Raw genomic sequence first — 25,099 nt, 5'->3', positions numbered from 1 at the left:
GAATGACCAGGGAGGTGGCTGTTGAAGGAGAGATGGTGGTGGCTTAGACCAAGGCTGTCTTACCGTAGACACTGAGTAATGACCAGTTCACAGTATACTGGGGAGATGTAGCCAAAAGGACTTGTTAACGGATCATATAGGAGGCAGTAAGGGAAGACAGAACCAAGGGTGGATAAGGACAGTCGTACATTCGCTGAGACGGAAGACTGGGAGAGGAGAGTGCAGAGAAGCTGGAAGTTGGAAGCAAGAGTTTCGTATAAGGTGCAATAGGTTTGAGATGCATCAAGCACCCAAATAGGATTGTCTGTCTGTGTCTCATGTTTGAAGCCCTGGGTAAGAACCCCAAGGAAAAGACGAGGTAGAGAAGATAGGGGATGAGGTCTGGAACCCTCGAGGTCTAGAGAGGAGGGGAGGAGGGCCAGCTAAAGAGACTTAGGCACAGGCAGTGAGGGAGGAAGAAACCAGGCATGGAAGCTAGACAGGAGACCCAGTCAAGAAGGAAGGCCGCTCTCATCATGCTACAAGCTTCTAAAAACCCAGGTAGGATAAAGGCCATTGGCTGTAGCAGAAACTAAGCTGTGGATGCGCTTAGGAGAAACAAAGCATTTTTTCCTTGAAGTGGTGGGGACTCAAGTTGGAATGAAGAGAGAACAGGTCAGAGGAGTTGGAATGCTGTCAGCTCCTTCAAGGTGTTTTTGGGTTTTTTTGTTTTTTATTTTTTTTTATTTTTGGGAGAGAAAGCATGAGTGGGGGAGGGACAGAGAGCATGAGAAGGACAGATGATCCTGAAGTGGGCTCTATGCTGACAACAGTGAGCCTGATGCGGGGCTCGAACTCACAAAACCTGAGATCATGACCTGAGCCCAAGTCAGACACTTAACCGACTGATCCGCCAGGTGCCCCTCAAGGTGTTTTGCTGTAACATGGAACAAAGACTGGCGTGGTTGCAGAGGAGAATACAGACATGGGGGTTAAAGAAAATTGGTTTTATTTTGGTGGAATGGCCAGTGGGAAAGAGTCCGTAAAAAGGGAGAAACTAACGACGTTGGAGGAAGCAGCAAAGTATCTTTATTACTATTGTTTTAATAAAGCACTCATTAGATATCACTTCAGTGGTTTTTTGTTTTCTCTAATTACATACTGTAGCCCAAGAATAATGTTTCTTTCCTGCTACTCTTTGGTACCTGGGCAGTTTATTGGCTCCTTTTTGGTTTACAAAATGGCTCTGTGAATTCACCTGGGAGCCTTAACATGATTGATAACACTGTTTCTATGGAGAAGAATGCTCTGAGTTCTAGAAGGTCTTTGAAATTTGGCCTGTTTAGAAGTCAGGTTCAGAAATGACAGGGGAAGATTGGCTCTTTGAAAACAGCCAAAGGTCATCAGTTCTGATAGAGTTGGTTGACCTACCTTGCTTCCCCTCCCCACCCCCCCACCCCCGGTTAGATCTCTTAGCCACATTGATGGGTATCTTTCATAGCATGAAAACGCCCTGCCTAAATTTGAACCTCTAGCTACAAATTCAGTATTTCATGTTAAAGATGTGATTCTTTTTTTTTTAATGTTTATTTATTTTGGGGGGCGGTGAGAGGCAGAGGTGGGGGGCACAGAGGAACCACAGTGGGCTCTGTGCTGACAGCTGACAGCTTGATGCAGGGCTCAAACTCACGAACCATGACACTATGACCTGAGCTGAAGTCAGGTGCTTAACTGACTGAGCCACCCAGGTGCCCCTAAGGATGTGATTGTTTTAACCACAGAAAAAGGACTGAGACCCCCCCTTCACGCACATTGTCTTGTGCAATAAATTTGCCCTTGTAAAATTTTTGAATAATTAAAATATATTTAGTGTTGTAGGAGATTTAAACAAACTTTTATTCAAGGAGAAATTCCATTGATTCACCTTCCCGTGCACCCTCTGTGAGAGGAAAAGCCAAGATACAGCAATTTGTCAGGCTCTCCTTAAGTATCTTCCCTCCTCCCTTTCTCCCTTGCCCCTTGGACCTGACCTACTCCTGGGTTTCCCTTGCTTCACTGTTTTCTCTGCTCTAGCCACAGTGGTTCTTGGAATGAATGTGTAAGTTGTATCCTGCCGCAGGACCTTTGCACTGACCATTTCCTCTCTTGGAAGGCTCTTTACCCCCAGATATTCACATAACCAAATTCTACAATTCATTCAGGTCTATAGTAACAATCATCCCCTCAGGAGGCCTTCCCTAACCACCTTATGAAAAAATTTCAGACACCACGCTCCCCCAAAAATCACAACCTCTTCCCTGTGTTACTTTTCTTCCTTAACATTTATCACTGATATACTATATAATTTACATTTTATGTCATTTATTTTATAGTTCCACCTTTAAAAGGTAGGTTCCATTAGTATAGGGAATTTTCGGTCTATTTTGTGTCCTCAGCAGTTAGAACAATGTGATTTGGCATATACCAAGTGCTCAATAAATAGCAGTTAGTTGAATGAATGACTAAATGCATGGATAGACAGCCCTTAATTTCTGTTGGCAGTTAATCTGGATTTTTACACATTTGCCTAAAACAAGGAACAGTATAGCAAACAGTGGAAATTTTTTGCATGTGTATGTGCGTGTGTATACATATGTCTGTATGTGTTCATGCATATATAGTCACTGCCTCATTCTACCCAAATTAACACAGAAGTCAACCAGATTATCAAGTCTTGTTATAAAGATGAATTCAGTTCCCAGGACAGTGTAGAAAGTACACAGAATGGTTTACAGCCTCTTTGTCAGCCAGAGCTTGGATCCATCCTGACTTTTTGTCTCAAATCTGAGCTACACATCTCCCCAAATCCACCCCTCTCCCACCCCTTGGCCTCTGTCTTCCCCCCACCCCACCCCCCTGCTACAGATGATGGCAGCATTTTTTTTTCTAGTGGGGGAGGGCCCGAGGGATGAGATGCGAATGATTAACCTCGGTTGGGACTCCTTCAAGATTACAATCTCTGCTCCTGGACACGTTTGCCTTTTGCATTCACCTGGGAAGCCCTACTAGACCCTGTTTCCCTTTTGAGCTGACCTTTTATTCCCTCCCTCTTGGTTGGGGGAGGAATGGCTCTTCATTCGCCTTTGAAAGGCTTCTGTTTGCTGAGCAAAGGCTGACCACACAAGACCCTGTACTTCTCCCTGACCCCACCCCACCCCCAACACACACACACACACACACACACACACACACACACACACACACTCACACACACACAACCCCCTTCTTCCCCATCCTTCTAGAGAGGCGGCCAACCAAGGGGGGGTGGTGGGTAGGGAGGGGGCAGCGGGTAGCTTTTCTCAGAGAAAGTCTTTGAAAGCTGCCAGGAGCCAACTGTTAGGATTTTTTGGAGAGCGAGTTGGGAGTTTTGGAGAGCATCTTAATCCTTCTTCGTTTTAAAATAAAAGCTTGTGGCTATAACATAATTTTGCTTTTGAATTTTCAATAGTAAAACAGTTGTTCATTGTTCACAGCATCTGTTTACATAGTTCCTTCTGAATTCCTTGATTACAGGTTTTAATAGGGATTAGCCGGTGCAACCCCTTCCCATCCCAGAACTGGGACTCTCTCCCATCCCACCTCCCCTCCCAGCCTTTGTACCGTAATGTTTAAAGTAGCCATGCATAAACTGAGCCTCCTTTAAAAAAAAAAAATAGCATCAGGAATTAATGCCTATTTTTGTTGGCACCGCATCAAAACTGACATCACCGGAAATTATGTACATCATTGTTCACTATACAAATAGGTATCTTCCCCTTTAGGTTCAGAAGTTACTTGTGTAGGCTAATCATTTCAATCAAATACTTTGTTTTCAGTGGTCTATGGAATGAGCTGAGAAATGTTATCACGAGTGGTTTTTTTGTGTCGTTGTTAATAGCACTTTTGGCTGAAAGGACTTTTCCCAACATTTTGGCACAGTCCAGGGGGACTAAAAATATTTTTTCACGTTTAGGTTTTATTCAGCTTGACCCACTGTTGCAGATTCCCCCGGGACCATAGCGAGGGCCCTCCCACTAGGTGCTTTACGGTAATGGTTTCAGAGTTTGGTGTTAGCTTTTGCCTGGCTGAAACTTTTCACAGCTGACTTGATGCTAGCACTCAGGCCTGACCTCTCGCTCCTTCAGCACTTAAGGGGTTAATTTTGTTGGTGGATCAGATTTCTTTTCTGGGCTGGGGCATAGTGATCCCCGTCTGACTGGTCCTTCAGTAGGAGAGTTGCTGGGTGCCCGGGATTCCCTGGCCCAACGTGGGCCAGCTCGGCTGGCTGGCTGGCTGGCTGGCTGAGTTGCCATCGTGAGACTCATTCGGCTTCTTTGTCCGCTTTCTCTAAGGACCACAATGTAGTGAAATGCTCTGGCCCGGGAACCTTACCAGGTAGGATGATTTCCTCAAATTTCTGGGGCCTGGGGCTGGGTGTGCCGCGTGTCCTGCCTTGTCGTTCCTTGGGTGATATTGGAAAGCCCTGCAGAGCAGCCAGTGGTACAGCTGCCAAAATCCCCGTGGGCTCTGCGATGGGGGGAAGCGGCTGGTCCGGAATTCAGCATCCTTTTCCCTGCCACCCCCAACTCCTTTCGTGCCAGCCTTGATAATCCTGGAGGAAGCCGGAGCCTTCCCCAAACGTCCTTGGTCCACCTGGACATTTGGGGAATGTCAGGCTTTTACAGACCAACTTAGCAAAGGAGGCTCTTAAAACTGAAAAACTGGGTGTTGACCTCCCAACTGTCTTAGATCCTTATTCCAGGGGTTTTTTGTTTTTTGTTTTTTGTTTTTTTTGAGGGGGGGACCTTCCAATCTGGGGGGAGGAGAGAGCTCGAGAGAGGCCATGTGGGCCCCAGCAAGGGTTGCTAGTGGTTTGGAGGGCCCTGATGAAAATGACTTGCAGTTGGAGGTTTTGTTTGGAATCTAAGAAGCCGGGTGAGTTTGCGGTTATGTTTACTAATACTGCAAATTACTGGGTGGCTTTTTTTTTTTTTTTTTTTTCTGGAAACTGGGCTCCAAGAGAGATAGCATGGGAGATTTAAATATGAGTACTTTTCTTATTCGCTGGGGCTGCTATAACGCTGCCCGAAGAGAAGCGTTTCTATTTTAAGCCAGACAAGGGGGAAGAGAAAAAAAGATGTTCATTATCACCTACTGCTCTCCAAGCATCTAACAGACACAGTCTCATGTAATTTTCTTTGCAGAGCCAGCAATATTATCCTCAATTTCGAGGTGCGGCAATGGGAACCAAGAGAGGTTAAGGAATTGCTCAAGGTCACACAGCTAGTAAGAGGCCAAGCTGGCATGGGAACCTGGGTCTAGACACCGCTCTGCCTTCCTTGTTGGGCTTGGCAGATGGCTCGGGATGGTTTTAGCTACAGGTTTAAATGTGGATTCAGCTGGACGAAGGGCACTTTTTGTTGCAGAGGACTCACCAAAGCGCACATGAGACGGGCAAGCGTGGCCTGCCTGGGCTTCTCAGATTCTGCTTATTTCAGAGAGGGCGGGGGTGGGATATTAAAAAGCAACTCTGCTTTGCAGCAGGACCTGCCTGGGAGTTCTCTCATCCCTTTGAGGCTTCTGGGCCGGTGACTGGGTTTGTGCTTGTACCAGGTTCAGCGGGGCAGGAGCCCAAGTGGAAGTCAAATCTGGGACAGCCAGTGGCCTTGGAGCTGGCCTTGGGCTCCTGGGACTGTGCCCTGGAACTCTGGGGCTGCTCCTGGGAAGCTGGATTTATTGAGTCCTGAAGGGAGAGGTTTGGAAATGAAAAAAAAACAAAAAAAAAAAAAAAAAAAAAAATGGGGACAAAAAAAAAAAAAATAAAAAAAGGAGAGGTTGCTGAAGTGTTTTGGGGCTGCAGAGCTGATTTTGAGTGGTTGTTTCTGGACCTGAGTTCTCTTTCCTTCCCTGTTGCCCCAGAAGGGATAACTTGTAAGGTCAGGCCCCCGACAAGACAACACTGCAAAACGAGGCCGGGGAGATTGGTTTGGGGGGACACTCCCCTCTCTCAGCTTCCCTGGGGCAGTTGTGGTTCTGTTTTGTGCGTTCAGGTTGGGAATTAGAGATCCCAGACCTCTAAAGAGGTATTGGGAATTGAAAGTGAGTGAGTGCGTGGGTGTGGCAGGGTAGGTGATAGAAATGTTGGGACTCCGCATCCCCCTTCACCTACTCTAGACCTAAGGCAGCCAGCCAAGGCTCTGTGTGGGATTTGCCCGTCCCCCCTTTCATTTACCTCCTTGGAGATGTTTTAAGAACAACTTCATTGCATGAAAAAGTGTCCTGGGCTTTTTGGATAACATGTGGGAGTTGTAAGTTCTTATATGACTGGGATCTAGTTAAAAGAATCCTTCCTTCTGCTCTTAAGTTGAATGAATGCGGTTAAGAGCTTGGGTTTAGCATCGGCAGATCTAGGTTCCAGTTCAGCTCCGTTTATTAGGTCTGGCGTCTTGGGCAGATGGCCTGGGCTCTGGAAGCCTCAGTTTCCACATTTATGTAAAGGAAACGTTAATAGTCTGTGTCTCATAGGGTAATAGAAAGGAGTGTGTGGAATAATGTGTGTAAAGTACGCACCAGCGGGCCTAGATCCCACCTTTAAAGTTTGTCACCTCGTTGTAGGCATTTGCTATTATTTGCCTTAGCTGTGTATAACGTGCTGAATCCCGTTGATGTTTAGGGTACACATATCTCCTGGTAAACAGAACACCAGGATGAGTTTGTTGAGATCTTTGGCAAAAGCTGACCGGCAGCGGACCAAGTGTCAGCAGCCCTCTCTGGAGGAGCCTTGGACGGGAGACGGCTTTGTGTAGCTGAGGTCAGCAGACACGCTGGTGCCTATTGTAACAATGAGGCCAGAAGGCATCCCTCTGGGGTTTCTAGCCCCACCAAGGCCCTGGAGCCAAAGGGAGGAATTTCACGCTTACTCAGGGGACCACCTACTTGTTAAAGGAATGAGTTACCAAAATGGGACAAAGGTGCTGTGGGGTGAAACTCAACCCCTGGCATTCTGAATGCTGCTAAATCCCCTTGGAGCCCTCTTTATGGGGCTCTTGTTTCTCTCCACCCCGAGTGATTGGCCTTGCACCTGGCACCGTCTGTAGAGGCTGCTTCTCCCCTGGGACACCACCGAAGCCGCGAGAAGCAAGTTCCTGCCCTGGTACTTTATCATCTCTTTTGTAGCGTGGGCCTGCATTTCCTTCCTGCGGTCCTTTCAGGCTCCCCGGATTCTGTACTGCAGCTGACGTGAGCTGGTTATCTCCTGAGCGCCTGCAGGTCTGATCTGGTCCCCACAAGAGGCTCATGGGGCCTGGTGTTAGCACCGTATCACACAAAGGGAAGCCTGGGTCTCCTGCGCAGGGGTAGGGGTCTAGCGGGGAGTGGGAGGAGGTGCCTCTGACAAAGTAAATGGTGGAGCCAGGCTTCAAATAAATCTATTTTACTTTTCTCTCTGGGGCTGTGTGCTGCCTCCATCTGGAGCCTCCAGGGCTTAGTGGTCCCCTGGCCCACTGCTAGAGGAGACTAAATTCACTGGGGTTCGTGTCTGCCCTTACTTTCATTCGAGCTCAAGTTCTAGGACATTTTGCAAACCATGTAGGCTGATCTCAGAAGGTGAACTCTAGAGACAGGAGGCTTGCTTATGGCTTTTTTTCGAGTAACTGTCTCTTTTTTTGGTGTGGAAAATTTTGAAGTCCTTGTTGTTTACATGATAGGCATGGAATAAAGGATGCCAAATGAATAAATAAACGGGGGTGGTTGAACACTCTTGGATCTGTGTTTGAATCCCAGCTTCAGCATTTCTTAGCTGTATGACCTTTGGGCCTTTCTTTCCAAGCCTCAATTGTCTCATCTCTAAAATGGGTATAGTGTTAGTACCCAGAGAAAATGTAAGTGACAGGAAGGACCTGGCACAGAAGCAAGCCCCCAGTAAGAGTTGTTATTTGTACCATGGAGTTGTGGGGATGAAAGGAAATAATGCGTGTAATTAGCATGAGGTCTGGCACAACTTTGAACTTCATTTAAAGTTGGCTATTACACTATTATCATTCCCAGATAGACAATGAAAGGTGGGATTCTGAGGAAGTGCTCTTGCTTTCTGTGAAGGTAGGTTTTCTAAATAGACTGCCAGCAGTGGGTGGAGGAGGTGATGCCCTGGAGAATACCTCCTGGGAAGGAAATAGTTAACATACCTGTCTGGTGGGAAGTGAAGGTAGCCAAACCCTTTCCCTTCCCCAGGGGTTACTACTCAGCCTACAGTTGGGCTTGCTCACTCATCCACACCAAAAGATCTCATTCCGCCCGGGCCCTGGGGTTTCACAGGAACAATTGCCTTGAACAATAGCCAGAAAACAAGTTCCACCAGTCTGGGCTTTTGCAACTGAATACAGCTGTCTGGCGGGGGGCACAGGGCCGTGAAAATGAGCTCTGCTGTGATTCTAGGGCAGAACTGGAAAAGTAAGCAGGTAAGGCCTGGGCCCAGCCCTTGGTGTCTCTGAATCGAGCACTCAGCCACCAGGAGAGAGGCAGAAAGTGGGGCAGGGGCTGCCCCCGACTGCTCCTGAGGACGCGCTAAGGGCCTTCTGGAAGTGGACCCAGTCTTTGGGGTTTGGGGGGTTGGGTGTGAGGAGCTGCTGCTTTGTGACGACTGCTTTCGAGAACCACAGTTAGAGTCCTTCCTCTCTGCATGGTGATTTATCAGTGAACAGACAACAAGTATGTATCTGCAATCTGATTGATTTTTTTTTTTTTTTTTTTTTTTTTTTTTTTTTTTTACAACTTGGGTTAGCATGTCTTTCCCTTGAGTAAACAACATTATCTCACAGGGAGTCCATTTGAAGAGTGTAATGACCCTCTGGACCCTTCAGTAACTCCTCAGAGTTGGAGTCTGTAGCTGAAACCCAGGATTCCTCACACATGGGTGTGTAAATCCTAGTGGAGAAATCTGTTTAATCTTTCCTCTTTGCTTTTTTGCTTTATGGGAGATGAAGTTACAAATATAAAATCGCATTAATTCAGGACCATTACCAATTCCTGCTGCATTTGGAAACTCCCCGGAAGAGCTTGATATTAAAAATGTGTCCAGATTAAAGGTGGTTCTTCAGGGAAGGGGGGAGGGGGTACACTGGTGAAGGCAGGTTTCTCTCCTCGGTTGTGTGGAATGCTCACTCCCCACAACAGGGAGGAAAACAGGGAATGTGAGGAGCTAAAATAATTTATGATGCTTTCACCTGCGTTCTTCATAGCAGATAGCTTGTTTGGCTGTTAAAATTGTGCTTTAAGCCTTCTGAGTGGCATTTGAATTCCTGACACAGTGATGTCAGCATCTCTTATAAGACTGAAATAGGATCCTCCTGGCTTTATGGGTCTTTCCATTTTTGAGTGGATTTTCTGATCACTTTTGGCGAATCATTTCCCATCCGTATTTCAAGAGATAGTAGACAAACAGTTGAGGCCATGGTTCTGGTCAAAATGCTGTGTCTTGTCCAAAATGGGGTCCCTTTTTGATACACTTGGTTGCTATCAGCTGGTGGAGGTTCTTTTGTGATTACGCTGGTTAGCAGACAGATTTCCAAGCTGATCAGTATGTGGTTGATTTCAGACGAGCTGGAAGGGTGCATGGAGTCTGGTTTGAATCCCATTCCTCTGATGAGCTCTGGGCCCTAAGCCTCTGTTTCATCCAGTGGAAAATGGGAACGGAATAATATATATAATGTGCCTAGTGGGGTACCTGACATTTAGTAAACATCTTCAATGGTGCCTATAGATATTAGTTAAGATCGCATTCTGTTCCTTTGTGGATAAATAGTGTGGTCTAACGCAGACTCTATGTTGTGACTTGGGTTGTTGCCTCTCTAGGAAAGTTTGCAAACTCAAATTGCAGGGTGAGTGAAGAGGCTCAGCTAGGGGTTGTGTCAAATGGGAAAGTGCGTCTCTGTCTAAAAAGGGCAGTTACTACTCAGGGCTAGCTAATTGTCTCCTATGTACAAGATATTGGCATCTATTCCAAGTATTTAAAAGATTGTGTGGGCTTAGGGGCGCCTGGGTGGCTCAGTCAGTTAAGCATCATACTCTTGACTTCAGGTCATGGTCTCACGGTTCATGAGTTCCAGCCCCGCGTGCTGACAGTGTAACTCCTGCTTGGGGTTCTCTCTCTCCCTCTGTCTCTGCCCCTCCCCTGCTTGCTATCTCCCTCTCAAAAATCAGGTGAAAACAGAGGAAAGCAAACCATAAGAGACTCTTAAATACAGTAAACAAACTGAGGGTTGCTGGAGGAGAGGTGGGTGGGGGTGTGGGGTAAATGGGTGATGGGCATTAAGGAGGGCACATTTCAGGATGAGCCCTGGGCATCATATATAAGAGGTGAATCACTGCGTCCTACTCCTGAAGCCAAGATTACGTTGTATGTTAACTAACTTGAATGTAAATAAGTAAATAAAAATAAACTAAAAAGAGAAAAAAGATTGTGTGGGCTTAAAAAAAATCAGCTGAGGGGTGAAATTAGCGATGAAGTAACAAACCCAAAGACTAGAAGGTGCAGTTACCTGTTGGGCAGTTTTCACTGAAGGAGGGGAGATGCTCTGAGATCCGTGGGGACCTTCCATGTGCCCATTTGTCTCTGTACCAACTTTTCTCTGAGTTTAAACTCCTAGGATGTCAGTTAGAAAGCAGCCTTTGAGGGGCGCCTGTGTGGCTCCGTCGGTCAAGCGGCCGACTTTGGCTCAGGTCATGATCTCTCGGTTCATGAGTTCAAGCCCCGTGTCTGAGTTAAAGCCCCGTGTCGGGCTCTGTGCTGACAGCTCAGAGCCTGGAGCCTGTTTCACATTCTGTGTCCCGCCCCCCTCTCTCCACCCACCCTTACCTGTGCTCTGTCTCTGTCTTTCAAAAATGAATAAACATTAAAAAAAATTAAAAAAAGAAAAGAAAAGAAAGCAGCCTTTGGGATGGCTGCATTCAGCTCCCTCCTGATTTGGAAGTCTGGGGCGTAGAGAGAAAATGAGTAACAAGGAGTAGTTCTAGGGATGGCTGAGGACAGGGCCTGGCTCTCCCGGCCCCTTTGCCACTTCCATGCCTTGAAGGAGACCGCCGTATAGCAGCGGGTGTTGGTGGACCTGGGATCGGGCACGCTGCAGGCTATTCCTGTTACCGTGTGCTGGTACCCGGCTGGTGGCTTGAGACATCAAACGCTGTAGAAATGTCTGGAACCAGTGCAGTTTCTACTTGGTACCCTTTGCTCATCTTCCCGATTTACATGTTCATTTGTGTCTGGGCTAAGTATTCTTGTCTGTCACATCCACTGGCCTTGCTGTCGGGGGTAAGGACAACTGGGAGTCATCACTGTGTCTCCACTGCCTTGTACGGTGTCTGGCACAGAGAGGGTGCTGACTGGACTGGGTAAGATGAACAGATGAATTCAAAGCCCTTGTATCAGGATCCAAAAGTGTTGAGTTTAGGAGTCTTAAAGAACAATAGCAAATGTTTGATGGAGTTCCTTCCACCCACCCATTGGCTCCAAATGGTGGAAGGTTGTTTTCAAATCGGATCACTGATCACTCCCAGGCGCCATTGTATGACTCCACCAATGGGGGACACTTCACTGAGTAGTGAAAAAGGTACATGCCTGTGATCTGGCTGGGAAACGATGTGTTGGCATTAATGGTTCTTGAGGAATCAGTGGAAGCATCTTCCTGCCATTTGTCTGTGTCTCTGCCAAAGAATTTATAGGGCATAAACATGATATGCTGTCTTGAAATTTTTTGAAAAAGACAGGGAAACCAGCCAAGCTCTGCGTCCCACATTCCTCTGAATTTCCTATAATACAGGCTGTGAGGCAGGAGGAGGCCCTGGGATTCAGTTCTCTTCCCAAGGATGTCAAACACAGTGTCGTTTCCACCAAGATTTGGGGAGCAGTTTTAGAATGGCTTTGGAAGTCTTGCAACGTAGAGCGAAGATGAACTGGAGCGGGAAAAAAAACTGGAGAGGAGGGGTGCTCTCTTGGGTTCATTTGTTCTTCTGGTCGTTCATATAGAAATCATTCGTTCATTCACAGAACGAAATCTGCCTTAATAGTTTGCTAATGTTTAAGGAGCGCTTTTGTGCCCAAAAAGAACGTCTTAGAATTTATTAGGTTTTACTATTCAGTTTATTAAAGATTTAAGTTTTTTGATTTTTTTTTTTTTTTTTTTTTTTTTTTTTTGAGAAAGAATAGAGCACGAGCAGGGTAGGGGCAGAGAGAGAGGGAGACAGAGGATCTGAAGCAGGCTTTGTGCTGACAGCAGAGAGTCTGATGCGGTGCTCGAACTCATGAACAGTGAGATCATGACCTGAGCCCAAGTTGGATGCCTAATCAACTGAGCCACCCAGGCACCCCAAAAGCTTTAATTTTTAAACCTAGGTTTTCTTATAGATCTCATCTATACAACAAGTATTTTTGTATAAATTAAGCTGATTTCCATTTGTTATTTGGTTAGTACTTTATAAATTTAGACTGAACAAATTGAATTTTAATGATTAGTACTGTTTGGAAACTTGGATAATTAAGCTTCCTTAAACATTTTAGATGGCATTCATAAGTTTAACACGCATGGTTTCCTCGAGCTCTTCAAATGTCTGACAGTGGGGACTTACCGGCCTAACAAGCAAAATCTTTCTAAGCGCATAACTCTTGCAAGTCAAATAAACTAAAGTTATACGTGTCATAAATTAAGTTTTCTCAAGTACTGTAACTCTTTTTACAGCCTGACTCCCAGTCCTTAAACCTTTCATCTTAAAAATCTCAAGTCAGAAATCAGTACTCATTCAAAATTGAAATCACAAGACCCTTTTTCTTTAGATTGTTTAATATGCCCCCCTGTTCTTTTAAGTGTTATACATACACAGAGATTATCCCAGTGATGACAAAGATTTCATCCTATATTTAAGCATTAATATTATGATTTACTTCATATCTCCCTTCATCTTTTGAAACCTTCATCATCTCCGGCAGGCTCCGGGGCCATTGTATGGTGTTTCACAGTCAGATTCAAGAGCAGAATGCAGGGATGGCCACATCATATTCCAGAGTGATTGTTCCAGAGCCGTTGCTGAATACACTGTAGTTCTTTCTGCTGTGTCACCCGGGTCCCTTGAGCCTCGTAGCTGAAATTTCGTCTCGCCACATAGCAAACACAGATCCTCTGTGTTTCTTTCACATTTCTGTTGTAATCAGTTTCTGTAGTCCCTTTCACCATCTCTCCCCCGACCTGGGTCAGTGGACTTTCGTACCCCTGGTGCAGGTCGTACTCAGTTTCCTCTGCCACTCGCTTGGACGCGACTCCTCTTGTTAACCGCATGAATGAATTCCAAACGCTTTTCTGCGCCTTTCCTGTCAGACTCTCAGCCACATGCCTGGAGTCCTTTTGCAAACACATCACAGTTCCCCATTCGGTAGCGCGAGGATACCAGCTGACACAAACCTGAGCAAACTCGTTTGGAGCAAAAGAATGGATTTATCCTCACATTCGGTCTCCCAGGGGTGCTTCTGTCTCTTCGGAGCCTCAGGTATGGCTCCATACGGGCGCTCACACGACATCACTCCCCCCGACTCTGCTGCCTTCTTGGGCAGGTGACGATGGAGTGGCCGCTGGCAGTTCAGGCTCTACCTTCATCTCCTCCCGAGTTGTGCTTTGTTCTTCTCAGCATCTCCTGTGTGGTCACGCAAGTTGGGGGACTGTGTTTTGGGCCAAGTGAAAGAGATCATCCCAGCACTTCACAGCTGTGAAGACGTGTACAGAGAACGTGAATGTCTAAGAGGGGCCCAGAAGAGCCAGCAGGTAGCCCACATTCCCTTGTGAGGGTGGCACTGTTATCGCAGGGCGTCTCCTGGAAGTATTTGGAGTCCGTCTTGGAACTCACCGACTCTGATCTTGGTGGCTCATGGCCACTTCCACCCTGAATTTGGGGGAAAGGGCAAGTTCCAAGTAGCCGATTTTACATCTAGCTAGCGTTGCCAGTAGCCCGAAGGATCCAGAAGTGAAGGAGGCGTGACTGGTTCTCCAGGCGCAGGGACAGCTGGTTTCTGGCAGAAAGAATGCTCTTGCTCAGCCGGGGCTTCCCTCGGGGTCCCTGCCCCTTCATCCTTGTCACTGGTTTCCCCACTCCCACCTACCCTGGCTTCTCCCCATCTGGGCCGGCTCAGCCAGGGTAACCCCGTGATGCTCCGGGCACCAGCGTGAGAACAATCTTGTGTACAGTCAGTGCCACACTCGCCTCCAGAATAACAGCTTGGCGTTGAAAGGCCATACGTGAGGAGCGAGTCCAAATTCAGAGCAGAATCTCTGGGGCTTGGATTTATGGGCGTCTGTTCCTAACTTCCCTCCTTCCTCCTTGCCAGCCACCCTACCCTCCTCAATCCTCCTCCTTCCCTGGATTATAGGAAATCTTAGATATATTACATCGGTAACTCCAGAGAACAGGTGCAATTAAAGACTCATGTGATTTTTCACCCCCCTCCCCCCCCACACACACACACTTGTGAGAGTAGATTTGGGTCCTTTTCCATCTGTTAGGTCACGCTTTCTGCCACAGAGCTTCACATAGGTAGCCAGCCTAGTGGTATCATCCACGTGTCACCCATAAGGAAACTGAGGCACAGGAGTTGTGACTTGTCTAAGAATGAGCTGGGGGAGGGGGCTGAACTCAGAGCCCCTAGCTGGTGGCAACTTTTCGTCAGAGCTTGTCCTGTCTCGCTGAACATGAGTTCAGTCTAGAGGGGTTAATCATGTACCGTGTGCCCGGAGGTGGAGGGGACAGACTCACCCTGCAGGCGGAGGCAGGGAGTGAGGAGGCCTTTGCAGTGAGGCCCTCCAAGCCCGGGCTTCCTCCTGAGAAAGTGAGCCGTGCCACACTCCGACGTGCACTGAAAGTTGACGTAATGGAAAGCCATTTGGCCTCCCAGTAAAGAGGTAGCTCTGGAGTCACAAACGTCTGGATCCAGGTTCTGTTCCTCCTTTTACTGGCTAGCTGGTCGGTCTAGGGCAGCGTTGCCTTCTTACCTTTCTTTCTTTTTTTTTTTTAACGTTTTTATTTATTTTTGAGACAGAGAGAGACAGAGCATGAGCGGGGGAGGGGCAGAGAGAGAGGGAGACACAGAATTGGAAGCAGGCTCCAGGCTCTGAGCCATCAGCCCAGAGCCCGACGCGGGGCTCGAACTCACGGACCGCGAGATCGTGACCTGAGCTGAAGTCGGACGCTTAACCGACTGAGCCACCCAGGCGCCCCGCCTTTCTTACCTTTCTAAGCCTCGGTCTCTCCACCTGTGCGATAGAAAAACAGTAATACTTACCTTGTTCCACTAGATCGAGTAGATGGGGTTTCATTTCTGTCGGAAGCTTACTTTGTGGAGCACTCGACTTTTCACTCCCGTGAGTTTAAATCCACAAGTGTTTACCGAGCACCTGCTGTGTGCCTGCCACCCTGCAAGCAAACAGAGGAGAAGGTGCAGCAGGCTTGGTTGGGAGGGAGGTGGGCCTTGTAGATGCAAGGACTAGGGGAGGCCTTTCTGAGGAGGTAACACGCGAGATGAGAAGGAGGCAGGAGCCAGTGTCCAGAAAGAGGGAAAACAAATGTAGGGTCTTGAACACAAGAACCCTGTTGGCCTAGAAGGAACAGGAACCCACGAGGCCGGACGGGAGAGGGAGGCCGGATCAGAGGGTCTTCAGCAGCAGAGTAAGGAGTTGGGGCTTTCAGTGCCTGAGAAGCCCCTGCTCAAGTATTATTAGGCAGTGGAGCCATAGGATATGTTCCTGTTTCGGAAGGATCGTCCTGCCTGTCTGTTTTCTGAGGAAAACAGATTGTTAGGGAGAGGCGGGCCTGGCGGCCTCTTTGCAGTAACCCAGGGGGTGCTGAGAGCCGCCAGAAGGGCACAGCGGCAGGAGAGGTGGAGGGCTGTGCGCACGAGGATACATTTTGCAGGGAGATGTTGCAGGACCAGGTGATGGGGTGGGAGACGGTGATGAGGAGGAGGAAGAACAGTTGCTTGGAGACTTGATTTGAGCAGTAGGCGTGGTCTCAATGGATTTGTGGGTTGGGAAGTGAACTCTTTTAGATATATGCTGGGATGCTTTTAGAGGTACAGCTGCTAATGGAGTTGACAGGCTTCTGCCAACTGCCGTGGCTTTCCTTCCCTTGGCATCTCACTTCAGGAGTGGAGTCCAGAGAATTCGGACTGCAGCCTGTCTTCCCACTGTCACCCCAGGGAGCATGCTGCTCTTGACTCTCCCTGTCCTGCTTCCAGCAATAGTCCCCACACCCGTCACTCTTCCTCCGCTGCCGGGTCTGGGAAGTAACCATCGGCTTCTACAGAGTTCCCGAGATAAAGTTGAGGGAGGTGGGAGGTGGGTGGGTCAGCCACCTCTGCTCCGGAGAGCGTTCTCCTTTGGCAGGAAGGTTTGTTTCAGCCATTTCACCCATCTGCCCATCCAGAAGAGCAAGGGTAAAAAAGGTGGTGCCCTTGAGATGAGCCACATTAGGGGCGCAAGAACTTTGCCTGGGGTCTTAGGACACGGGGACCCTTCGGGGACGGTATGCACTTGTCCACATTGTTGGCTTGAGCTGACGCAACGTGAGGTTTTTGTGCTCAGGATGTGTTTGTCTCGGCAGCTGGGATGACAGCAGCTCCGTCAGCAGCGGCATCAGCGACACCATAGACAACCTCAGCACCGATGACATCAACACCAGCTCCTCCATCAGTTCCTATGCCAACACACCTGCCTCCTCTCGCAAAAACCTCGATGTGCAGGTAAGGAACAGGCTCCCCCAAAGGCCCCTGCCAGCAGGGAGCCTCGCGCTTGTGGACCAAGGGGGCCATGTGGGGTGAGCAGAATCCCCAGGTCCGTGAGATGAGGCCTGATCCGCTCAGTGCCCGTGCACTCATTTCTCCACCTGCGAGAGAAAGGGAGTCAGGTAATGGGGCACCAGAAACAGAAGTGGAGACGCCTCACCGTTGTCTCTGAAGGCCTTGATAAAACCATATTTCCTTCCTGAACCTTAGTTTCAGAATTGTCTTTTTGTTGTTGTTGTTTTAAAGAGGACGCTGGACTCAGTTGGTCATTCTGAACCTGGAGTGTGTCCCCTCCTGGGCCCCAGGAGCCACTGCCGTCCAGGGCACATGCTGCTCTCTGTAGAGTAATGAGGTGGGAGCAGACACTGACAGTCCTGGGCTGGAAGACCAGCCTGTCCTGCCCAGAGGTTGGCATCCGTCAATCTGTAGGTCACACCCTCCTGCTGGTGGGTTTTCTTTGCTTTATGCTATCCTTCTCTTTTTAAAATTGCATCATTTCACCTGAAAAATGAGATTCTGGCTTCTCCTCAAAAATCGGAAGCTCTTGCTCTCTTGAACCTGTGTTCTCCGCATGGCAACAGTCAACAGGTGTCCAAGAGTCCCCACCCTTCAGATACATGTCCCTGTGTGCCACAGTTGCCACTGGCCAGCTGCGCCCTTCAGTGTACCTGCCAGATGCCCAGGTGGTTAGTTTTCAGCCCCTCCTTGGAAACTCTGAGATTGTATTCCCCGGGTACTGTACCACCTTATATTTGCTTCCAAAGTAGCTTCATGTGGGCACGTTCACTTCCTTCACAACGCTCCTTGGTGGTCAGGGGGACTGGTTCTAGCAAGCCTGTTTTACTAGTGGAAAACTGAGGGGCCCTCCTCATCACAAGCCTCCAAGTTGGGACTGACCAGCGCAAGGACTGGTCGACTGTGGTGGCACTGGGACTGGGAACTTTCATGGTGGGTCCCTCCCACCAGTGGGGGCCACTGCCTCCAGTGAAACCACGTGAAGATCTGATTGGGCCAGTCTCCCAGAAGGCTCTCGGGGAGGGCAAAAGTGACCCTGCCCCCCTGCCTTCACTCCCTTCCACACTCGTCTCCTCTCTCAGCTCTTTCTCTGCAAGATAGGACCTGCTTTGGAAATTTCTGTGCTTTCAAAGGTATCTTTTTTTTTTTTTTTTTTTTTTTTTGAGGACAGGGCTAAATAAAGAACATGTCAGAATGTGGGAGTACTTCTGTCCCACAGAAATGTGGACACTGACTGCCTGAGGAAATATATTAGGTGTTAGCTCTGGGATTGCCTGTGACTTTTTGAATTTGCACTTTTGCCAGAATTTCTAATTATTGTTGAGTGAGAGGTGAATTGTGGTGGTTATTAAGGGGAAAAAAACGTGGGTAGGCACAGAGATGTTGGAGGTGCTGATAATATTCTAGATCTTGATCTCAGTGGTAGTTATAGAAGTATGTTAATTTTATAAAATGCATTCAAGCCGTGTACTTAAGATTGTGCGTTTAGTATATGGATGTTATACTTCTATTTAAAAAGGTGATCTAAATCACCTGAGATTTAAATCACTGCCTAAGAAGCATCACTGATCAGTGATTAGACACAAGTTAGAAACACCCAGCCAGCCTGTGTCCCTGCCGCCTACCCCTTGCCAACTGTCACAGTATCTACCTGTTTTCCTTTCCTCATGGACGCTTTTTTTTTTTCTGAGACTCTTTCTAATTTCAGGGTAACAATAACAACCAAGCTTTTAGAATCTCCTTAGATACTGAGGTGGGGAACCAAGAGAGGAGAGAGAGGGAGAGACAGAGAGGGACGGCCGGGGGTGGAGAAAGAGAGGGAAAGGGGGGAGGGAGGGAGAGATGAGTAAATCATTAGGTTTCTCTTTTGTTTACTTTTGAGGTAGGATGAGTCTTGCTTTTTAAGATGACGTTGAACCAACAAAACCCTGTGTTGGAAGAATCTCCTTGTCCTTTGTTTCCCTCCCGCAGAGCCAAAATTGGTATCTGTTTCCCACGTTGATACAGAGTAAGCCTCTGGGATCTGCAAATGATTTCCTATTTGATATACTCAGGTCTGGTTTATGCCAGGACCTCCTCCTCTTTGACCATCTTTGGCTTTGATCCAGAAAATGTCACCTCAAAAAAGGTTCAAATATTACACAAACATGTCTTTTGATCAGGCTTAGAAAGTTAATTTCAAGGGATGCAAGGGGTTATATTCGTCGTTTTCTTTTCTTTGCTATAAAACTACCTGAGTTTAAAATATTTAAAGAAAAATTAAGCAGGTAGGTCTTGGAATAAAATAAAGGCAGACTTGCACCCATGGTTACTAGGATTCCTGCAGAGGTGGTTTCTCTGGCATCTCTTTGTTCCTGTCCAGGGAGCATCTCCAAATATTTGAATCAGCGTAAATTGCAGCCTCCCCCACTCCTCCCCTCTTACCACTCTGAGGAAAGCTAAGGGCCATTACTCCTCTCTGAGTAGCATCAGGCAACGGGAAGATGCGCGCTGCCATCATTCCCCAGGGCTCGTTCAGGTTTCTGTCGCAGACTGGTTTCCCCCGATCGAACGGGGAGCACACAGTGTCCCAGGCAAGGCATGGAGAGGCGGGAAGCAGCAGCGGGTCAGTGCGTCCAGAGAGAAAGCAGGCTGAGGACAGGTTGCCCGGCTGGGTTTTCGAATTTGGAAAGCCTCTGAGGAACAGCTAAAAGGAAATACATCCAAGGATCGGGAAGGTTGTTCAGAAGCCTAAGGAGCAGCCTCGTTAGCGGAGCGGATAACAGAGGAGCCGTCCCTGGGAGATGAAAGTCCCCTTTGTCTCTGAGTGACTGTTCTCCTCGAGGATGTTGAGGGGCACGGAGGGTGCCCTCAGCGGGACGCGTATGCCCAGGTGTCCAGCACTGGGCCTCCGGTCACTGCTGCGCGGCTGGGCAGAGGATCTCCCTGCTTGAGGTTTGACAGCCTCTTGGTAGACGTTCCCCATTTGCACTGGTGAGTCTGCTTGAGCAGCCAAACCAATTGCGGTGTCAGGGAGGAGGAGAAGACTCTGAAGTCAGGGTTGAGCTCCTGCTTCTGTGGCATCCTTGGATAAGCTGATCAGACTCTTCAAGCCTCTGCCTCCTGGTCCATAGCATCACGGTAATTAGACTTGTCTTGAAGGACGAGTGTGGTGGTGGCATGGAAATACTTATCTCAACATGCTCTCTCGGTGTCTAATTCTTGGTAGGTACTCAAGTTTCTTCTTCCTTTTTCTCTTTCTTCTTTCTTTCCTTTCTTCCTTCCTCTGGGTTACCTGTCCCTCTGCCTCCCTCCTCCATTCATGTCAGTAACCAAAATTTGACTGTGTTCTTAATATATTTTGCAATTCATCTTCTGTTGTGCCGCGTTTTACTTTTAGGACGATGTGTTGGTGGCAGATGGCTTTAACAAACAGCCACGCATCTCTCCCCCACGTAATCGTCTATCCATTCACACCCTTGGTCACTCAGTGTTTCCTCTCGGTCTGTGGAATGTTTCATCCCAGGTGCCAAGGTCCAAAGAGGCCTATGGCACACCGCCTTACATTTTCACTTCCTGTGAAGTTTTTAGTAAAATATGCAAGGCGGGGGATATAATTCCGTGTGAGTTTAGTTTTTGCTACTCCAGGAAATAAAGTTCTGAATTCCGTGGCAGGGATTCCTGTCCTGTGTGGCCTCCAATGAGCCTGGAGCTCTCTGGATGTTCTCTGGATGTTAGACTGGATTCAGGGATAGGGTTTGGCGAGGAGGAGGGGCGCCCCTTCTGCTCACCTGCTAGGTGCTGCTGTTTGTGACTTTAGGCAGGTTACTTCCCTTCTTCACCCCTGTACTTTCCTGGTCTGTGAAATGTGATAACAGTACAAGGTCAGAGGATTAGATGAATTAATAACGTAGGCAGAGGGACGCGGTGCCTACCTGGCAAGAGAAGTGGCCAGGGATAATGCTGACGTTGCTGATGTTTTCTGTAATTATGATAGTTGAAGCTCTGAGTTTCTTGATCTGCAGGGGATGTAGGCATGAAGAGGGCAGGGTCCTGGCTTCTAGAGGCTTGTGGCCCCAAAGCCAGGAAGACGAGTACCCTGTTCACCCTAATGCAACACAGAAACGGGAGAAATGCTAAAGAAGGACAACCAAGTGCTAGGGATTTTCAGAGGTGGGAGAGTTGCTGACAAAAGAGCCACTGTTTGAGTTCCTCCACACTTAGCTCATCAGGTCTCTAAGACTCCTGTCTGTCGTATCTCCATTTTATACACAGGTCAGAGCCCCAGAGGAGGTAAGCCGCGCCCTCAGGGTCACACACAACAAAGGACTGGCAGCACCCAGTATGTGAGCTCACGCCATGCCCGTGTTCTCCCCCCCACATCGGGCCATGTGGCCCCCACCTCGCTTCTCAGGCCCACCTGGCTTCCACCCTCTCACTTTCCCCCCTGTGATCCCGGAGCGACCTGGGCCCTCAGGGGTGAGCCCTCCAGAATTTCGGGCCTCCTCCCCACCTATGTATGGTTGTTTCCCCGCCTTCCCTCTGGGATGTTGAAGGAGTGAGTGGACTTCCAGGTAGGGGCAGTAGGGAAATCTTCTCAAAATTAGGCGCCATTTGAAATGAGAACAACTGATGAGGGCATTGAGAGCCAAGAGAAGGGAGCGGCTCTTTGTACGTCCCCCTGCAGCTGGCTTGCCGCCCTTTGCTTCTCAGCTCTGGGAACAGAGACACTGGGCCTTCTTCGTTGTATCCCTAGTGGTGCCCCCATACGAGCCAAGAGAGTGTCCCAGGACAGATGCCCGCTATACAGAGTAGAGCGGGGAAGGCTACCCGCCCTGGACCGAGTTGGGGCTGTGATGGTTGGACGATTGTTCTTTCTAGAGGGGGATTCACACCACAGTCCTGGGTCAAGACCACGCACGCGCTCTCTGCCTCTGGTTACGTCAGCGTTCTGGGGGGTCGCACCCAAGGCTAGGCTGGAGCTTCTCCACGGCTGGAGTTGGGGAACAGCCAACCAGCCAGTACGGAAGGAGAATCTACTGGGCGTAGGTATTGTGTTAGGTGTTGCTAGGCATGCGGAAATGTCTCATGTCCTCGGACCTCTTTTCCGGGAAGGCCGTGTGGCAGAGTGGTTAAGAGATGGGCTCTGCGTTTCAGATTCCCTAGAATCCTCGTGTCTCCGCTTTTTCACTGTGTGGTCTTGGGCAATTTTCTTTTCTACTCTGTGCCTCAGCTTTCTTATGTAAAATTGAGAACATGAACTGTAACTTCCTCAGAGATTTTTTTTTTTTAGCCCAGTGCCCAGCGCATAGTAAGTACTTAATAAATGTTAGTTGTTACTGCTACTGCTTTTGGTATTGCTACAATTTGATCAGGGAAAATAAGGTACGAGAGCATGAAAACAGTAATACAGTAACCCAGACTGTGGTATGTGCTACATTCTCGGTACTTCCTAGAGTGCATTAGAATGGGTCCGGGGGCGTCTGGGTGGCTCAGTCGGTTGGGCGTCCGACTTCGGCTCAGGTCATGATCTCGCGGTCCGTGGGTTCGAGCCCCGCGTCGGGCTCTGTGCTGACAGCTCGGAGCCTGGAGCCTCCTTCGGATTCTGTGTCTCCCTTTCTCTCTGCTCCTCCCCTACTCATGCCTGTCTCTCTCTGTCTGTAAGAGATAAATAAATGTTTAAAAAAAAAAAAAAAAGAATGGGTCAGAATGTACTTGAACATAAACTCCAGGAAATCAAGGACTTGGACTTGTTCTTATTCATTGTAGTATTCCTAGTCCCTGTAAGTTTGCCTGGCATCTAGTGGCACCCGGTAAATATTTGTGGATTGAATCCTTCCAGAGCCAGTCTCTTTCCTGCCTCGGGGCCTTTGCATGTACTCTTTCCTCTGCCTGGCATCCTCCTCCCTAAACTCTTCTCAGTAAGTTTCTTGTCACTCTTGAGGACACTTCTTCCGAAAGGCCTTACCTGACTGCCATCCCCCACCCTCATCATCATCGTCTAAATTACATCAACGTACTTCACTCGCATACTCCGTGTCCTTTTTCATGTAAGATTCTTCATAATTCACGACAACTCATTTATTTGTATTTATCCAACCTTTACCTCTTTCACTGGATTGCAAATGCCAGAAGGGCTAGAGATTAGTTTTACCCACAGATCCTCAGACCGTCCATGGTGCCTAGCAGACAGCTGAGGATATTCTGGTTGAATTAACAAACTGAAGTGTTGACAGGAAGGAACACGGGCTGTGGTAGTTGGGACTAGGACTGGGAGTGGGTAGCTTTGGTCTCAGCTCGTCTGTAAAACTGAGGGGTGCTGTCCTTACCTTCCTTGACCAGAGAGTGGTCAGGATCAGAGATCATTCTGTTGAAGTGTGCAGTACCTTGAAAAGCTTGTGTTTCTTGGTCCCCTGGTTGAGCTCCTGCTCTGTGTTCGGATGTGGGAACACCCTGTCTTGTGTCCCTCGCCACAGGTGAATGGGGAGCTTCCCACAGTCAGGGAGTGAGCGTCCTGTCCCCCTCCTATTTCTGGCACCTAGTACCCAGAAGGAACTCAGTATATGTTTGAGGAATGGCGAAACAAGCGAAGCCACACACAGGGTGGCCGTGATGGATGAGAGGAATTTATAAGGGGTGCGGGGTTGGGTGGGGGTGGTAGAGAGGCCACGGTGCTGACAGGCGATTTAACTGGGGCTGCTTGTCTGTAGTTAGCTTTGTCTCATTCGGCAGTGTGTCTGCAGAGGAAGGCACGGGTACTACTCTGGGAGGAAAGGCATTAGGCCAGATTCTTGCCAGGTAATCATTCTCATTTCCTACCCTGCTGGCATTGCCCACCGTTGGTATTTGAGTATAGCACACACAGGAGGTGTAACTCAGGGTGGCCACCTTAAAGTGTTGCTAACTCCCATCCCCATTCTCTGCACTGTTTCTCCCCCCTGGCATCCCCCCCAACTGGCCCCAGCCCCCTAGGGAGGCCCCCAAAGCATTCTGGTTAGCTTTGCGCTTTTTCACCACAGTGAATCATTAACATCACACTTCTGTCCCCTCCTGGGTTCCATGGCCAGCAGGTCAGGGCTCTTCCAAAGAAAGCTGGCTAATTATATCCCTTGTCTGAACAAAATCCCACAAGAGGAGGAAAGCGGTGGCATATAAATGGAGCCGGGTGGGAGCGGGCACCTCTGACTAGCACGGGCAGGGGGGTGGGGGGAGTGGCTTTTGAGGATTTGTTTCCTCCCAGCCCCTCTCTCTCCCTGATCCGTGTGGAACTTGCAGCCACCCTCGCTTGCTCGGGCTGTGTGTTAGACTGTGGTGCTGTGCTGTATTCAAAGACTGCTGCCAGTGGAGTGATAGGAAGACGGCAGAACAAAGGGAAACAGGGCAGGAGGCTGGATGCTGGATGAAGATTGGTCTCCGGAGTTAGAAGCCAGGTGGCAGAGAGTTGGCTGAATTCTCCCCACGTCTCCATCTGCTCATGGTTCTCCTCCGTGGGGCTCTGTCCCCCTTAATCCCCTGGCCCCTCCTACTCTCCCTCCGTACTCCCTTCTTGGACATAGTTATATCCTCTACTTTCCTTGAACCAAAACAGGCTTTCTAGCAAGATAACCAGACTGCAGAGGCCCAAACATTTTCAAGTATTTACCTCTCATCGTATTGGCATTTTTACTCTGGGCTGAGGGGCTCCTGGCCTGGCATTTGGGAAGGACTGATTCAGAGTCTCATCCACAGACCGACGCTGAGAAGCACTCACAGGTGGAGAGGGGTTCCCTGTGGTCGGGCGATGATGTCAAGAAGTCAGACGGAGGGTCAGACAGCGGCATAAAGATGGAGCCAGGGTCTAAGTGGAGGCGGAATCCCTCGGATGTGTCTGACGAGTCTGACAAAAGCACGTCGGGCAAGAAGAATTCTGTCATCTCCCAGACGGGGTCGTGGCGACGAGGCATGACGGCTCAGGTGGGCATCACCATGCCCAGGACGAAGGCGGCTGCCCCGGCAGGCACGCTCAAGACCCCAGGCACTGGTGAGTAAGAGGTTGTGCTGTCTCACCTCTGCACTTGTCGGTCTGAAAACCAAAACTGCAGTTTCTCTAGCGAGAACTTGACCTTGTTTGTAAGTCCCCATAAATGCTCAGGTATTTCTTCTTAGAGTTTAGACTCTGCTATTAACCAGCTTTCAGAAAGGTTCACATCTCTACCTTTTTCTAAGCGGAAATACATAAGTGTGCAAGCCTCAAACTCCAAAGGTGGTCCTGCTGCTGAGACGTGTTGATTTGGTTTCACCATGTGCTAGGGAAGAGCC

At 48.6% G+C, this 25,099-nt stretch overlaps 1 protein-coding gene across 14 annotated transcripts in view; it reads left to right on the top strand.

Moving 5' to 3' along the window:
* Positions 1-25,099, top strand: part of NAV2 (neuron navigator 2) — a 496,240-nt gene that overhangs the window by 403,536 nt on the left and 67,605 nt on the right. For all 14 annotated transcript variants that reach the window (XR_008421181.1, XM_053899896.1, XM_053899894.1 and 11 more), the window contains 2 exons: positions 16,627-16,765; positions 24,530-24,821. Coding sequence is in view for 13 of the 14 variants with exons in the window: in XM_053899896.1 (XP_053755871.1) it covers positions 16,627-16,765; positions 24,530-24,821 (431 nt within the window). In the remaining variant the exon portion in view is untranslated. The remainder of the gene's footprint in view (positions 1-16,626; positions 16,766-24,529; positions 24,822-25,099) is intronic.

This window comes from Panthera pardus, unplaced genomic scaffold (genome assembly GCF_024362965.1).
Source record: "Panthera pardus isolate Hobbes unplaced genomic scaffold, ASM2436296v1 HiC_scaffold_12, whole genome shotgun sequence".
Taxonomy (NCBI): Eukaryota; Metazoa; Chordata; class Mammalia; order Carnivora; family Felidae; genus Panthera; species Panthera pardus.
This window is presented reverse-complemented; position numbering and strand designations above follow the sequence as displayed.